Below are 16,219 nucleotides of genomic sequence, written 5' to 3' on the forward strand. Positions count from 1 at the left end.
CGTCAGGCCTTCTGGCCTTATAAGGACTAGCTCCTCCCCGATACTTGTTTTTGGCGTTTTTCTCGAGAGTCGCTGCCTTCCTTTTCTTTTTCCTTTTCCGCTTAGTTTTGTAAGTTTCCGTCCCTTGTTTTTGTATATTAATCGCGCTGTCGTCCGTTCGCGCAGCGTCAGATCCTCGGCGCGCAAGAAAGTAACAAAAAAAAAAAACAGTTCCTTTTCCACTTCCAATGCGGCGGAGCGAGTGTTCATGAAGTGCGCGAGTCCTTGCGGCTTCGTGTCATCGCAGCAACGGGGTATGCGGTAGCAGTGCGAGCTCATCGTATGTGCGTCTAGCTGAAGTCATATCGTGTCACTACTGCCAGCTACTGCATTCGAACTACAGCGAATCCACCTGGAAATCGACCGCCTTCGAACGACATTTGAATGTGGCCGCGATCGCTGATGTAGCTGCCCTGTCTGATCCGACACGGTAAGTATACCATATCCCCTCAGAAACGGGCGGAGGCGCGAACTTTGCGACCGGCTGTCACCGGTGATTTGTGGCTGAAACGAGGCGTTCAGTCGCCGATCTAGTGCTGGAGAAGGAAGCTGACTGGGCGCTAAGGGAGCTAGACGCGATGGCGCGGTGCCGACGAGCTTCTGGTTGCTCCGCGGCGAGCGGCACCCGATTTTATTTGGGACGCCTTGGCGAGGTACCAAAAAGCGGCGGAGCCCCCACGTCGCTCCTACGTCGAAAGGTTCGTGGGTTACACTTTTGGTCATGCCTGGCGCTGCGGCCTCCTTCACTTTTCGCCGACCTGCGCTGGGCTCGGCTGCGTTGGGGCGTGCTCGAGGGGAAGAGGCCGCTGAGCCCACGTTTAGGTGCAGTCAGGCGCTGGCGCAGAAGCCGATTGAACGAAGTGTATACACAAGCAATGGAGCTCGTTACGGCGTACGACCTGTAGTGGTTGTTCTCTGCCTTTGTTGTGGTCCTCTTCGTTAAGAGGTTGAGAAAGAAGCTCGCCGCTGAGTGCGGGAAAAGAGATCGGACGAGCGCATCGTCGTTCAGCCGTACTACGGTGCCGAAGCGAAAATGGCGGCCGATGTAAGTGCGTTCTCCACCGCAACGGCGAGCAAGTTGCCGACGCTGGCCGCCGACCCGTCTTGGCCGCGCTATGGTGAGTAATGTAACCGGATAGCCGTGACTAAAATGCATCGCGGCGGAAAACACCCCGGTGGCACATTTCAACGCTTTCTGATGTTCTTGCAGCGGCCGTGATAATTTTGGGACGTCCCTCTCTTCTTACGATGTGAAGTTTCGAGCAGACGGATTTTGGCCAGACAGTGCGATTTGAGCATTGAGCGAAGGCGTCATGATTCATACGCCGGATATTTACCCGAAGCTCATCGATGACTGCGCAGCCGCAGGTTTACACTCACGAAGAGACGTGTCTGCCCGGCCAGCCGTGTGGCAGCTGTTTAGGCTCAAAGTGCCCACTGTACTGCGAGCGCACATTTATTGGAACATAACGCGCACGACCTGTGCGGTATGATAAACTTCCCTCCATAGCTGCGCGTGTTTCGTATACGTGTCGGGGCACTAAAACGCATCAAGAAAGCATGTGTTCTCATTCCTTTTCACTTTTGATTTGCATTCGTGCATTTTATCCCGTTTGTGGTATCCGTTAACAACCAACAGCTGCTACAGCTGTTCTTTAAAAAGCGGCACATATCGGCAACGGGCAGTGCCAAGTGTACTTATGTGCTGTCTTCGTATATTTTTTTTATGCAGCGTTCGAACATTTTTTGTCAGACTTGAGCATCAGCTAGTCGTAATGGCTTTCCTTCGAGAGTTATTCTATTTGGTGCCGAAGATCCCGCGTTCTAAAAACGTTGGCCGCACTTTCAACGCTTGCGGTGAGTCCCGCCAGATACGAGTGCACTTGTGGCTTTATTACGTTTATTTTCTGTGTGCCTTCCTGGCGCGTCGAAACAGTACAGTAGCCCATCGTCGACCGGATTCCGGAAGCACAGGAGAGCAGAGGTACACAGTCGTCTGCATTTACGCAACTGCGCACCACTGTCGTCAAGCGTGCACGAAGACTCGCGGCTAGCTGCCTAATGAATGTCGCCTTGAGAACGCTTACTTGGAGGGGGAGAAACGAGTTCTTCGAAAAACAGCACCGCAATTAATCGTAGGCCACCCGCGGAAGTACGAGAAGATGTAGCAGCCGTTGCAGCAAGCGGCTTGTATACGGCGGAGTAGCCTTTGCTGCCAACTTTATGACGAGCAGTGCTTTGATGCATGGCTTTTGTTTCGACCCACTTTTTTTTCCAGACGCCCGGCGGGGCAGCGAACGGAGTGGCATGTTTTTTGAACGAAGAATTTGGGGAAGGGGGAGTTATCTCCGACGTCGTCCAGAGCGCACTCGCATAATTGTTTTTCGCTTTTGAGATTGTTGGCGGCAGTTGAGTCCGCCGACTTCACGTTCCAAAGCAAACTTTGTTGGGGCTTTTGTAGCGACGTTGAATCCAAAATAACGCCAGAGCCTAGCCGTTGCCGAGCAGACGACGCGTTGCGTGGATCAGGTTTCGGAACGGAAAACGACAAAAATAAGTTCCTCCGACTTGGCAGGTCGCAAGTATAGAAAAAGAAATACGCGCTTTGTCGTGCGTTCTAAAACTGGAGAATTAACGCTGTCCGGCAAATAGAGAAAACTAGTGCAGCACTGGTGACAGATTCGCGCGTTACAGACCGGGCAATTATTGTTCCCATCCTCGTGTAAGTTTCAGCGGACAAAGCGACGCCTCTCCTCTCCACGGGCCACAAAAGCTGCCTTGATCGAGCGCCGGCGGCGATATTTTTAAAACCTCCCGCTTGCGAGGTGCCTTGTATGACACGCGCGATGGGTCTTCCTCCTCCGCCTCGACTTCGCCGCACCTGCTCGTAGCGGCAGTCTGGAGTAAGATGTCCGACGCCACGCACCCCCGAACACGAGTGTTCCCATCACTGGCGTCTTTTGAGAGGGGGCGTTTCGAAAGCGCATGATGACGCAGTCGTCTTTACCATCCCACATAGGGAATCTGCACCTTCACCGCGCATTACGATCGAAGACAGCTTCATCGTCCACGCGATCTCCGTCCTCACTTCCGCGAGCAAATTGCGGCCCTCACTGCAGCGATGAGCGTGGGGCATTGATCTGCTGGCCTTCGCGGTCGACCAAAGGAGAGAAGCGAGGCGAGCGTAGGGGCCGGGTTTGCTAGCTGCACAGCGGCCGGCGTCGTAGCGTAGGCAGGTAGGTGCGCCGCTTGCGCTAGACGCAGCACAGCAGCGAGGTATGCGCGCGCGCGTGTGTCGCTGCCTGCCCACGCGTTGTACGTGTAGTAGAAGGCGGCGCGTGTGCCCACTACACCTCGTGTCAGGGGAAGTCTCGTGCTGCGAGCGGAGGCGGTCTTCGGCGAGGCGAGGGAATTCGCGCACCGCACAGCTGGCTTAGTTTTGAACATCTTGAACTAGATGTGACAAGTAGAATGCACATCTGTTTGTTATATATATTCTGGTGAAATTTTGTTGGGGATTTGCCTCACAGTGTTAGGTGTGCAACACCTCAGGGGTGTGCAATAACTCAACAGGACCATGTCCAGTGTCAAAGAAACAGCTGGGTGGTGTCATTCCAAGGAGTACAGACCAAGTCTACATGCCTCTCACTCTTGCTAATGTCACAGAGGTTGGAGCCTGAATGTCATCACTGTGAAGCTCTACCCGCCGCACCGTGGTGGCTCAGTGGTTAGGGCGCCCAGCTACTGATCCGGAGTACCCGGGTTTGAACCCCAGCAGCAGCCTTTAGATGAAACTATTCCAGAGCCCTCCACTACAGCACCTCTTCCTTCCGTTCTTCTTTCAGTCCCTCCTTTATCCCTTCCCTTACTGGGTGGTTCAGGTGTCTGCTGAGATGTGAGACAGATACAGTGCTATTTCCTTTCCTTGGGCAACTAATTTTTTTATTTTTTTTGAAGCAGTCACTATTTTGTAAAGTAAAGCACAACTCTCCTGTTCCGAATTTATCTTCATCCTTCGGCTATTCACCTTCACCAGTTCAAATGACATTTTTGCCTTGAACAGTGCATGCCTTGCTATTTTCCGCAATATTTATGACATTCTAAAAAAAAAAGAAAAAGAAAAGGCAACAGTAGGAAACAAACTGACGCACTTGAGTGCTCATGAAACAGATTTTATTCTGCGTAAAAGTTAAGCAACTCCATCGTTTAAGGCAGTCTTAAGGAAATATCTATATCACTTCAGAACATCTACAAGCAGCTTGCCAAGGGCTGCCAAGAAATTGTCGGTTAAACCTAAACTCAACTTGGGGTAGAAAGAATACAAAAGAACTCGGCAGTTTTTCGCAAGACAAGCTCCAATTGTTTAGTCACTTGCACAGAGCCATCACTTCAGGATTCGTGGAAAACTGCGCCAAAGCGACTGTTGTAGTGTTTACACTATTCCCGCTTCCTTGTCTTATATCCTTCCCTTCTCTCGGCAGAGTAGGCAGAGACAAGGGCCGTCGTCTGTTCAGGGTCACATTGTTGTTTTTAAGTTCATGACATGGGCCCACAATGGTCGTGTTTCTTGTCATGCTGGGGGGATTTGCTATTGCAAGTACTCCAAAACGTGTGCTTTTGCTCCCCTCAGCTGTTAAGAGAGCAACCCCTTGTTTGTGAACATTGCAGTTCCACTGTTGATCCTCTACCTGTAGGATCAGTCATTGTAATCCTTTTTTTTTTTCCTCAAAATCATCATAGCTGAACAGACAAACTGGGTGTCTGTTTCAGGTGCGCTGCAAGGTTAAAAAAAAATAAAAAAGTTATTTCATTGTTTAACATGGAGGGGCTTTCCAAAGCAGAAAACAGTGGTGTAAAGGCACACCTCAGACATGAGAGCAACAGGAAACTATATAGTGAGTACGGATGGACTTCTGCAAAATCAGGAAGCCTTTACTGTCTACTGTGAAAGGCAAGAGTAACTAACCGGGGGATAGCTTAGCACAGCATTTCATGGATGTGCCATTAAATAGCAGTCGGTGATAAAACTTATCGAATGTGCAGTGCAGCTACAAGAAGCACTTGCAGCAAGTAGTTTCAAGGGGCATATCAGCCGTGTGGCTGGGTTAGAAAGAGCGCAACTGCAGGGACGAAAAGAAAAGCGACCGCAAGTGTCGACTGTTAAGTAACAACCTTTTCTTCTTGCTTGACACTTAATTTGACTCAAAATAAAGCAATTTTCTCTGCATCATATCAATCTCTCTTTCTCTCTTTTTTTGTCAGCCGATAATTGTACCAACTCACTCGACTTCAGACAGGCCTGGCGGGTAGAATTTCTACAAATCGCAGGCACTCGGGGGCCAGGTAACCTCTGAATGCACTGCTACTGAAAACAGCCTCTTCCGTCTTCAGAAAAAATAGCGCAAGTGCATGCTACAGAACAACCTGCAAAAATGCACGTGGCTATGTGCACAATCTGTGACCCTTTTTTTTTAAGAACTACTAACAGCAACTGAATGGACAGCCTGCGCTGAGACTTGACAGCACCCAGGGCTTTTGGTAAACAATCTGCAACCTCACTAGATAAGGTGCTTGTGAAGTGCTGCTGCCTAGATTAGATGCTGGGAATAACAGCGCGTAGACGAGGGACAAAGAAAGAAGACGACGACAGGACCGGCGCTGACTAACAACTGAAAGTTTATTAGAAAAAACACGCAAAATATACTCATTTGACAACCACGGGCGCGTGCGCAACACCAAAAGCCACAGTGATAAATCAATCACTTAAATCCAGATACATTAGTTCACAGTCATGAACTGTTACAGGGGGGGTGCTCACGCATGAGTCAATGTTTTTATGAATATGAAACGCTTCACTGATTTCTCTTGTTAGTTTATCTTTGTGTTTGTACAGGATTCTAGTTTTATTAAGGATGGGTGTACATGATTTTTCAGAAGAATCAGGCTGGTTATTCCGGGGACAGTTCCTATAATGTAAAGCCAGATTTGAGGACGGAGCCCCTTTCAGAGAAGTGTTGTGGTCTCGTAGGCGGGTATTTAAGCACCTTCCTGTTTGACCTATGTAGGTCTTCCCGCACGTGAACGGCACTTCATACACAACCCCTTCAGCACAAGGGACAAACCTCAGACCATGCTTTATCTGGCACCCTCTTTTTGTTTTTCTTCGTTTCTTTTCCTCATCCCTGGCCTTTCTATCTACAATGGCACACAATTTGCCGAGCTTGTTAGGTGCAGAAAATAAAACATCAACTCCATACCTGCTGCCCACTTGCTTCAAACGGTGTGAAGTTTGATGAATGTACGGAAGAACAGCAATTTTCTTTTTATCTTTTTGTGAATGATCCTGAGATTCTCCCCTTTTGACCTTTTTAATTATCTTACTACAAGCAAGTACTAAGACATCATCTGGAAAGCCCACAATTCTTAGCCTCTGAACCTGCTGATTAAAACTTGTGCTGATACCATGCACGCATGACTTGGCAATGACAGCACCTAGGCAAGAAACTGCAATGCCACATTTTACCACCTTTGAATGCGCCGAACGAAAACTGAGCAAAGGCTTTTCTGATCTCTGTAGGAAGGACCAGCACAGATCTTTATTTTTTCCATGTTGACATTTGTTGTTTACACTGGTAATAATTAATGTCAACAGAGCTCTTTGGTACAGCTAGAAAAACCTTCCAGTCACTGATTAGAAAGCAGAGCTCTTAGATCATAAGAGCTGGGAAAGTCCGCTTCAAAAAGTGACTGGTCTCAGTAGCCACTTTCTAGGTGCTTGCAAATGGTGGTGTCATCTGGATTTTTCTTAATGTGGTGTTGCAAAATGTGTGCCACGAGTTAAAAGGAATTAGGAAATCTCACTTACTTTCTGTTTCACTTATTTTGTTGCCAGGCAGTTGTGCATTTATCAACATTCTAGAAGTTTGCATCTTGAACACAGTTCAAGTTACTGACCACAGATTCAAATTGTTGCAACAATCAGAATCCGTAAGCACCTGGATTTTGGCCACCTCGGACCGCTGTTTTTCGATACATGTATCCTATCGGAAGTTTTGAAACTGGTAATATCGAAGTGTACTGGTTAGAAAGAGCATTTCATTTTTGATGCATTAAACCATGTGTGCATTGCAGCTTGCGCACTTGGAATTCCATGTTATCATTCCCCCCCGAGGTCACTGCACTCTGCATTAATGGGGCCCTTGCTTTCTTGTTGGAGCCCTATCTGGCATTCTACTGAACAAAAGTAGCAGGCGAGGGAGTCAGATAATGAGCATTGTTTTTCTTTTTGTACAGCTAGCAGCAAAATTTTGCGATGCGCGTGGTGATGAACAAATTTGTTATAGTGCTGTCTCGTGACCTACTTGCATGATACTGATACCAGGGGATAAAACATGCATATTGTCTAATGCTTGCAGACATTTCAGCTGGTCCCACAAATGTTCACTACTGACTCTACTGTACATAGTGTATGTGCACATACAAACAAACTATGGAACATTACTCCCTAAAAAAGTGTTTTTGTGAATCAGTAGGAATGGAGTGTTAGCCATTAATAAGCACCATAAAATATGCAGTCCTACAGAATTATCGACAGCTGCCACGGTGGTTCAGTGGTTATGGCGCTCGGCTGCAGACCTGAAAGACACGGCTTCGATGCCAGCCACGGTGGTCAGATTTCGATGGAGGCGGAATTCTAGAGGCCAGTGTACTGTGCGATGTCAGTGCACGGTAAAGAACCTTAGATGGTGAAAATTTCCAGAGCCCTTTCCTCATAGCCTTTGGGACGTTAAACCCCCATAAACCGTAAATTACCTGTATTGGGGCCAACAGACAAGTGCTTTCATTTGTTGCATAAGTCCAAACTGCATCCAAGCTTCCCGCTTGGGCAAGTCCTGCTGTGAATCAAAGCTATGCACACAGTAAGAGGCTTTTTCATGTGGTATGGAGTGCCACTGCATCATCTGAAGGATCCATTTCTCTTGAGCCAGAACAACACTAATTTCTGTGGACATCTTGCTCGCAGTGTTCCTTCAGGTGCATTTCTTTCCCTTCATGCAGTGTATCCACAACTGGGCAACATGATAGCCGACGGGGTCAAAGTGGATGGCAGCTGGGAGCTGTGCATCCATGTCACCGACCTTAAGCTCGACCGCAAGCTGAGGGTAAAGGGTGACATGCACATCGGAGGTGTCATGCTCCAGCTTGTCGAGTTACTGAGTGAGTGTTCTTGGCTCTGCCGTTTTGTTTGTTTTCCCACCAGCTTCTGAAGCAGTGGTTTTATGCAAAGGGTCCTTGTCCCCCAAGACTTTCCTGGTGGCCACCATCACGGTAGTCTCAAGTTGGGGTCACATAATTTTTGAGCAGCATTGTGCAAGAAGCTACGAAAAAGACAGAGAGCAAGCCTAGTGCATACCTGGAAATTATGATGAAAGTGATGATGATTGACGATACATCAGCTGCAAGTCTGTACTGGTCATTCCCCCCCCCCCCCCCCCCCCCCCCCCCCCGTGTCTAAAGCACTTCTAAGAAAACAGAAGTGGTGTGAAATTTTTTCCGCATCCCTACCTCTTGCCTGACCTCTAGGAAAAATTATCACAGCTAGTTGCTCAAGCTGTCTCTACTTTTATCCCTGATGTCTTTGGCTTACATATGCTTAAAGGGTCCCCAACATAGTTATGGCTGCTAACCACTGGTCCAGAGAGTGCTCAAGGCTGTCACTGCTTTGCCTCTACCTTTCAGAGCACAGACACAGCAGTGATGCCTACATGGCTTTTTTCGTGTTGTATTGCTGCATCATTGTTGAAACACCTGAACAGGATAGGAATGTTGCTGTTGCCCGAGTGGCGATGATGTAGCAAGACTTCTATTGGTGCCCACAGACTGGCCTGTGCAGGCCTATCCAGCCATTCCAGAAAAGTGTTACATTCCAGCTCATCTTCCAGGCCAATTGTATATTGAGACAGAGACACCGGAAAACAGCTGCCCGGTCACAAGCTGCAATTTTCGTTTGCCTTGCAGTTGCTTATGCAGTGAAATCGCTCATTTCTTTCACGTTATCAATGCTGTATTTACAAGAATGAAGACCTATAAAGTATCTTTGCAACAGTCCTGAACTATGCCAAATAATGCTAAACTCAGAAATTTACCCCGGCTACACACTAACACTCACAGTCCTCTGTTAACCCAATACCTCCATTGTGCTGATGAAAGTAAGAAATGGAAGGAAAGCTCACTGCTGTTTTGTGTCTCAGTTGATGTTGTCACCAGCTTCTTATAGCGCTCATTTTTTCTTCTGTTTTTCATTGTATAAGCTGAGCACCTGCACCTTATCTTGTGTGGAGCAAATAAAAAAAAGGACTTGCGTTGTCCAGGGACAGTCTTTCCTGGCACGGTCTATTTTGAGTGGGAGGTGGGGTTTCCACCGAAGGGTGACTGAGCGAGTGCTGCTGCCCAGCTTTGGACCGCTGCAGCTGCCACCTTTCATCATTGCAGGTAGATGGGATAAAGGCCATCAGCCGAGTTGCGGGACAGGCGCGAATCCTCTCCACCATTTTCTTCCAAGTTCTTGCACCAGCGGAGGTCAGCTTGGCAGCCACTGAAGCTTGCTGTATGGTTTCAGCAGCGTTGCAGTGATTATCTGTAGCATAATTATTTTGGGCTAAAATTTGGAGGAACCTCTTCATCGGCTGTTTGCGGCATTTTTTGTTCCTCATTGTTATTTGTGGCTCTTGCTCTGTGGTCGAAAGTAGCAATGACGGTTGGTTCTTTTGTGCTAGACGAAAGGAGAGCACAGTCGCAAGCGCAAGTTTGTAAAAGAAAGCAGAGATGCAGCTTTATGACATATCATTGGCCAAGTGCACTGCACATGGCGATGTGAGAGTGCTTTTGTTGTACTTACAGAAAAAAAAGAAAAAACTGCCGCAAGAAAGCGCAGCACTCAGTGAGAGGAGTTATCAGGGTCCCTTTACTACCTCTGCACCCATGTGCATATTGGTTTTATTTATTTAATTTTGGCTGTAACTATAGTCAGTTTGATACATCAGGTGCAACGCTGTCAAAGCTAGCGTTCTTGTTTGCCCTGCTTGCATCCGCGACCAAAAAGTAGTGCATTCCTTGTGGTGAGCGAAACAGTAAATGCTTTTGCCTGCAGGCTTACTACATGACACATTTGTCATGAGCTTGGCTATATGCACTCTTATTGCTCACAACAAGCTGTCGCTTTCTCAAGCCATAGACCACTCGGCCACGGAGAAAGTGCGGAGTAACACGCCTCCCTTAATTTTTTTATTTTTGAGAAAGGTACTTCCGTACCTTTCACAGCGTTGCACCTCATGTATGAAACGGAGTATAGTTCTGGGCGCTGCCACATATACGTGGTGGCGAGGCAGGCGGCTTCTCTGCCTGGTTCCGTGCATGCAAGGAAAGAAGGAATGCGCCTACTCACTTAATTTTTCCGGAGCACACCCATTAACCGACAGGAGGTATGCATTCCAAAACTTCATGCTACTAAGTAACGAGAATGTAAGACTGTTGAAACATGAAAATTTTGAAACATGCTTAAACTAGGAAGTAATTGTGGTAGGATAGATAGAACTGGTTAGCCAGTGAAGATACAGTAGGCTGTAGATCAGTGCAGATCTGTCAACTATACAGCACTATTTGGCGCTTGGTGAAACTGTATGCTGGCAGCAAAGCCTGTTGCACTGTCATGGTTTGAGGTCAGCAGAACTGTCTCAGGTGATACACAACAGTGGAGCCTGCACTCACAAAAACATCTCCTCTCGAGATGTTTTTGGTACCAAAGGCACGTGAACCTGTGGACCTGCTGTGCTGCCAAGTACCGCGTGAACACAGCGTAATGACGTCCGGCCCGAGCCTGTTCCTTGCGACTCTGCTCCCCACCTTCCTGCTGTCACCACAGTGAAAGAACCGATGACAACTTCTTCCGCATTCGACAGCAGTAACGCATTTCCCCTCTCAATTGCAGTGTGAAAGTAGGCTGACAGAGCTGTGCCTGTGTTCAGAGCTGCTGAGCCAGCCAAGTAGCTGGGTGGAAAAGACTGTTGCGTACCAGCACCCCGTGGCGTTCTTAAAAAAGTCTGCTGTGTGAATTAAGGCAACTAGGGCGACGGTGTTGCCCCTGGCAAGAGTCCCGAGGTCCGTTTCTGAGAGAGGATGAACATAGCTGGAGTGGCAGTCTCGCAACTTTAGTGATTCTGTAGTGAGTCAGGGTAGCCACATGTTCTTGTGCTGCCCAAGCGGTTAGTTAGTGAAGACTGGAAAGAAGTTCTTGCGCAAGATTTTAACCAGAGTGCAGTTGCTGTTTTCAGTGTCCTTATATTGAGAGTTGAAGTACTTAGTGATTATACTTGTGAGAGGGAGTGTTTTGATGCCCTCAAAGGCTCATTACATCATTACCTTTGCTTGCTCCGGTCAGCTGAAATGATGCATATTCTTTTTGGCATCTCGAGCGGCAGCAGACTCTGGAGCTGTGAAATCTGGCACTGATTCTGCTCTTGTGTTGCCTTGATGCTGAATGCTGTTTACTCATCACGAAACTTATAGCAGGAATATAATTGTGGGAGAAATGCGTTGGCCATCCATATTTTGTTCTTACGGCAGCTGGAAAAGTGAAAGAGGTTGGCCTGTTTCATTCTGCAAAAAAAGAAAGAGAGAGCGAGAGTGAAATGGACAGCAAACCTTCAGCACCCACACAGTAATGAGCGACCTTCAAGGGGCCCTGAAGAGCACTGCCATGAAAGGAGCGGATTAAAGGATGGTTGTAGACAGGGACAGAGGTATGGTTCACTCTTGAAGGAGGCGGTTGGGGGTGAGGGTCCTATTCGAACCATGCATTTCTTGGATTATTTCTGTTCGAACAGTTGGTATTGAAAATGTGTTTCTTGGGGGCGGGAAGCCCCGTTTGTTGCACCTATGCAGAGAATGGGCAGAATGAGCTCTTGTAACATGTTTGAGGTGAAAATGGCGCGACTGCTGCTCCACACCACGTGTGCTCTCCATTCCGTGCCAGCCAAGGGAGCCAAGCTGTCGAGGCAAGGGTGTTGTGGAAGCAGCAGCTGTGTGGTTCGCTAGGGTCAGGGAGAGGGGGCTATCTTTAGAACTTGTCCCCTCCGACGGCACTAGGTGAGGAACAGAAAGAAAGAAAGGGGGCAGGAAAAAAGAGAAAAAAGGTTGGAGGCACAAATACGATGCTGAAAGCACAGGGAAGCTGCACTGCTGGCAGCGGAAGTGGCGACGTCTCTTGGGAATTGGTTGCGTTGCAGGGACACAGTTGGTTTCGATTCGGGAGCAAACACAGGAGGGCTGGCTTGTGTGGGCAACCTCACTGCCCTTGTGCTCTGAAGCGGTTCAGCTGTTAGTGGAGATAAGGTTAAGGTTGGGAGTTTTGCTGCTTACAGAGGTGGGGTGCGAGGCTTCCAGTCAGCATTAGTCATGTGGCAAGGAAGTGAAGGATTAGTCAGAGCTTTCTTTTTTCAGACGGCGCTCTGCACTTTGCTTTAGCTTGCAGGGAAAAAAGAAAAAAAAGTGTTACACAGCAGCCATTCTGTACTTGTTTTCATTGTTGAAGGTAGAATATACTGCATTCCACTATTTACTGCTGTTGGAAAGAACTAAGTTGGTTGCTTTAGAGTGTGAATTTATTTATGTATTTATTTATCTGTTAAAATACCTCCAACGGCCCTAAAAAAGAGGGTGTTACATAGGGCAGCATGCAAAAAACACTAACTATTGGTGACAATTCAAAATAAAATACATGCTACAGTGGTAGTAATGCCTTTGCTGCCACGTTATCATGTGCGTTTCTTGTGGCATTTCCTCAATAAAGCTTGCGATTGAGACTAAAATTTGCAAGTACTGTTGCGCTCACCATGACCTGTAATGCATCCGGAGTGAAACAACTGAAGTTCCTGCTTATGGTGAGTCAGTGCATGGCCATACAAAGCACCAGACATGCACAAATATTCATGGTACTTTGTTCTTTTCATTGGCCACTAAATGCATAACCTTATACCACCACAGGGCTTTCACGCCTCTGGGAGCTGGGCTGCTACTACATCTTGTGCATTGCAGCTCATATTGAGCGTGATATACCACACACATAACTCCGAAACTAAGGAACATAGGGGATGTCTTTTTATTTTAATTTGTAGTTTTCATTAATGGGGAGATTAATAAAAACAAGAAAAATCAACTACATGCCACCGGTGGGATCTGAACCCATGATTCGAAATTCGGAGGTCGTGTGCTTGGATCCCACCGGCGGCATGTGGTTGTTTTTTCTTTGCCCATTGATGAAAACTACAAATTAAAAAAAAAAAAAAAAACAGACATCCCCTGCGCTCCTTGGTTTCGGTGTCCGTTGGCTTCCGTCATATATGTCATAACGAGAACCTCTTTCCATTCCCTTGTCTGCACACATAGCCAGTGTATCAGTCTCTTAAGTGTAGTGAAAACGACATGCAGTTGTCGTTGCATGCTTTACAGCTGTGCGGCAACTCTCAGCAGAGCGGACCATGTTGAAAATCTCAACTGATGTTAAGGCAGTTCCGTTGTCCACTCCTTTTTTCTTTTTAAGCGAAAAGCTTCACTACGCCAGCTTTCCGAGCTGTCGGCGGGGCCGCAAGTTTGACCTTGAATGTAGCTAGAGGTCAAGCCATGAGCATAACTGGTGGTAGTCAAGTTCGACACATGACGTCAGCTACAGCAGTGACGCCAGTGGCTGTTACACCGACTATCTCGACTTTGACACTGACCTTTGGCCAAGTGGGAAAACGTCTGCCAGCATCATATGCGCACGTCATGAAAGTGGGTTCTGCATAAAACGCCAGTGCACTTTGATGCGTTCAGCGGAATGCTAGGTGTGATCGATGCGACGCCTGCCGTGGAGAGCGGCAGATGTGTGCTCCGTCACTGTGTTGCGGAGAGGAGGCACCCCAGATGTGCTGCCTACTCCTTCCGTGATGTCACACACACCTTGACCGAGTGGAGTGGGAAAGCGTCTGCTGGAATTGCATGCGCAGGGCATCAAAGCAGGTTCTGCATAAGACGCCGGTGCACTTTGGTGCATTTTGCCTAACGCTAGGTGTGTTCAATGAGACGCCTGTCGTGGAGACCGCCAGTCGCTCTACCACGAACGTAGCCAGGGAGATGCAGCTTTTCGCTTTCGACCAGGGTTACCAGAGCTAAACCACCAGCAATTTTTTTTTCCTCACAAATTTCAACCATACAAGGCCAGTTCTTCTCATGTCTAGGCAAGTACAAACACTGCCCGCCATCGACTTGGGCAAGCTACACCAGTATGTTGGGAAGAGCAACAAGATTGTGCCTGCAAGGTGGGCAGCGCAATGTCCCGCTATCTACACTCCCACTCTTGAGCATGTTGACTTAGTGTGGAGGAGGCAGATATGATACGAGGCTTACGGAGAGGTCAACACGCAATATAGGGCTGAAGGATTTGCAGCTCCACGCTATCTGCAAAAAGCGGAACGTGTAGCGGACACAGAGGAAGCTGATAAGCTCAATACGAGAGGAGTTCCCGTTTTTCTCACATTGTGAAAACTGTTGCATATGTTCCAAAGGGACTAGGCAACGTAGACACATTGCTGTCCTTATCTGGAACCTAGTTCTTTAATTTGCTGTAAAAAACTTGGTGTAGTTCTGTGTTGTATTCATGTTTGAAATGTGTCAGTTTGTAGACGCTTTGCAATTTCAATTTAAGAATAAAAACTTTGTACACTTTGGGCAAAGGAGCTACATTATTTGTAGATTTTTTTTGAGACAGGCATTTAATTGTGGTTGGGCATGTTTACGTGAACATGCAGTACAATTTATTAAGGTTAGCCTCTCTTAGAAACGAAATTGGCAGACGTACACAGTACAATACATATTTTATGCATGCAGTGTGGCATTAGCAGTGAAGAAAAAAAAAATGGACGGGACACTTAAGCTCCGCCTTAAGGGTATGGTGTGTTGTGAGCATAATGTGTTAGTTCTCGTATGTGCAGAAGGTCATTCTGTACTTTAAGCGGTATTCACACGGGGGACCTCGGCGCGGAGGGACGGGGAGACGAGGCGCGCTACATCACCGGCCGTCAAACCCCTCCCCCGCTCCCAAATTTAGTATTCACACGGGCAGCGGGGAGCCGCCGCGGGGGATCTAGACGCGCGAAGCGGCCGGGCGGCGTGGGAGGGGTTAAAGAAAGGGCCGGACGGCCGGTTTTGCTGTACTTTGAAGACAGCGAAGGCTAAAAAAAATAATAAAGATTGAAGGGAGATAAGAGGGAAAAGAAACCGAAAAAGGGAAACAAACAGACAGTTCCCAGCACCGGATCTGAATACACGTCGAACTTTCTGGCGCTAGAGGATCCAGAGCAGGAAATGGACGTCGCAAAAAGGCGCAAGTACGTGTTGTTGGCGGCTCTACTTGAAACCGAGGATGACGACGATCTTTTCAAGAAAAAGCGGCGGTGCTGGGTGAAGCCATGGATGCAAGAAAAGTCCCTTGGTGTGCAGCACAGTCTGTATAACACGCTCCGTGAAGATGACCCGGACGAATACCAGAAACTGCTTCGTGTGCCGCATTTAGTTTTCTTGTGGATGCTGGAACGCATCAGACACCGGATTATTATTTTTTTTTTTTTTACAACAAAAGCCGCCATCTGGGTTTACCATGCTCAAGGAGCGGGGCTGTGCTGATCTGAGGTGGGAAAATGCCGACAGTCGAGGGGGGAAAAATTAGACGAAAAAAAAGAGATGCGTGAAAGATAGAAGAGAAGAAACTCTGAGAAGATGCAGACAAACACAAAGACGACGTATGCCACAAAACGCATCTTGCTCTAACCAGTTCATAAATATTGGACTTCAAAAATGTTTTTATTAGTGCACGCATTCCTCTTCGTCCAACGTGCGCAAAATCCACGGCAAGAAGTAATACAGCTCCGTCGACAGCGGAGCGCCACTCACAGCGACCCCAACGCGCGCCCTGCCAAGTGCCGCCTAATCTCCCGGGGACGCGGGGACTGAACGTAGCGGCCGAGCGAACGGTCCCCTCCCCCGTCGGCGGCGGCCGCCGGACCAAAACCGGAAACTGCGTCGCCGCGAGCACTCTCGAAGGCGTGACGTGTACGCAGCCGCCGTCAGTTCGGGAGGGATTCCATCC

At 48.0% G+C, this 16,219-nt stretch overlaps 1 protein-coding gene across 3 annotated transcripts in view; it reads left to right on the top strand.

Moving 5' to 3' along the window:
* The first annotated feature begins 123 nt into the window (after positions 1-123).
* Positions 124-16,219, top strand: part of LOC144133577 (unc-112-related protein-like) — a 35,249-nt gene continuing 19,153 nt past the window's right edge. The window contains exons 1-2 of one of the 3 annotated variants that reach the window (XM_077666760.1): positions 124-469; positions 8,098-8,256. In XM_077666760.1, the coding sequence (XP_077522886.1) occupies positions 8,118-8,256 (139 nt within the window). In that variant the 5' untranslated portion in view covers positions 124-469; positions 8,098-8,117. Of the gene's footprint in view, positions 470-560; positions 738-784; positions 1,158-8,097; positions 8,257-16,219 lie in introns of those variants that run through there. The other 2 variants (XM_077666761.1, XM_077666759.1) reach the window with 2 other exon arrangements.

This window comes from Amblyomma americanum, chromosome 5, assembly GCF_052857255.1.
Source record: "Amblyomma americanum isolate KBUSLIRL-KWMA chromosome 5, ASM5285725v1, whole genome shotgun sequence".
Lineage (NCBI taxonomy): Eukaryota > Metazoa > Arthropoda > Arachnida > Ixodida > Ixodidae > Amblyomma > Amblyomma americanum.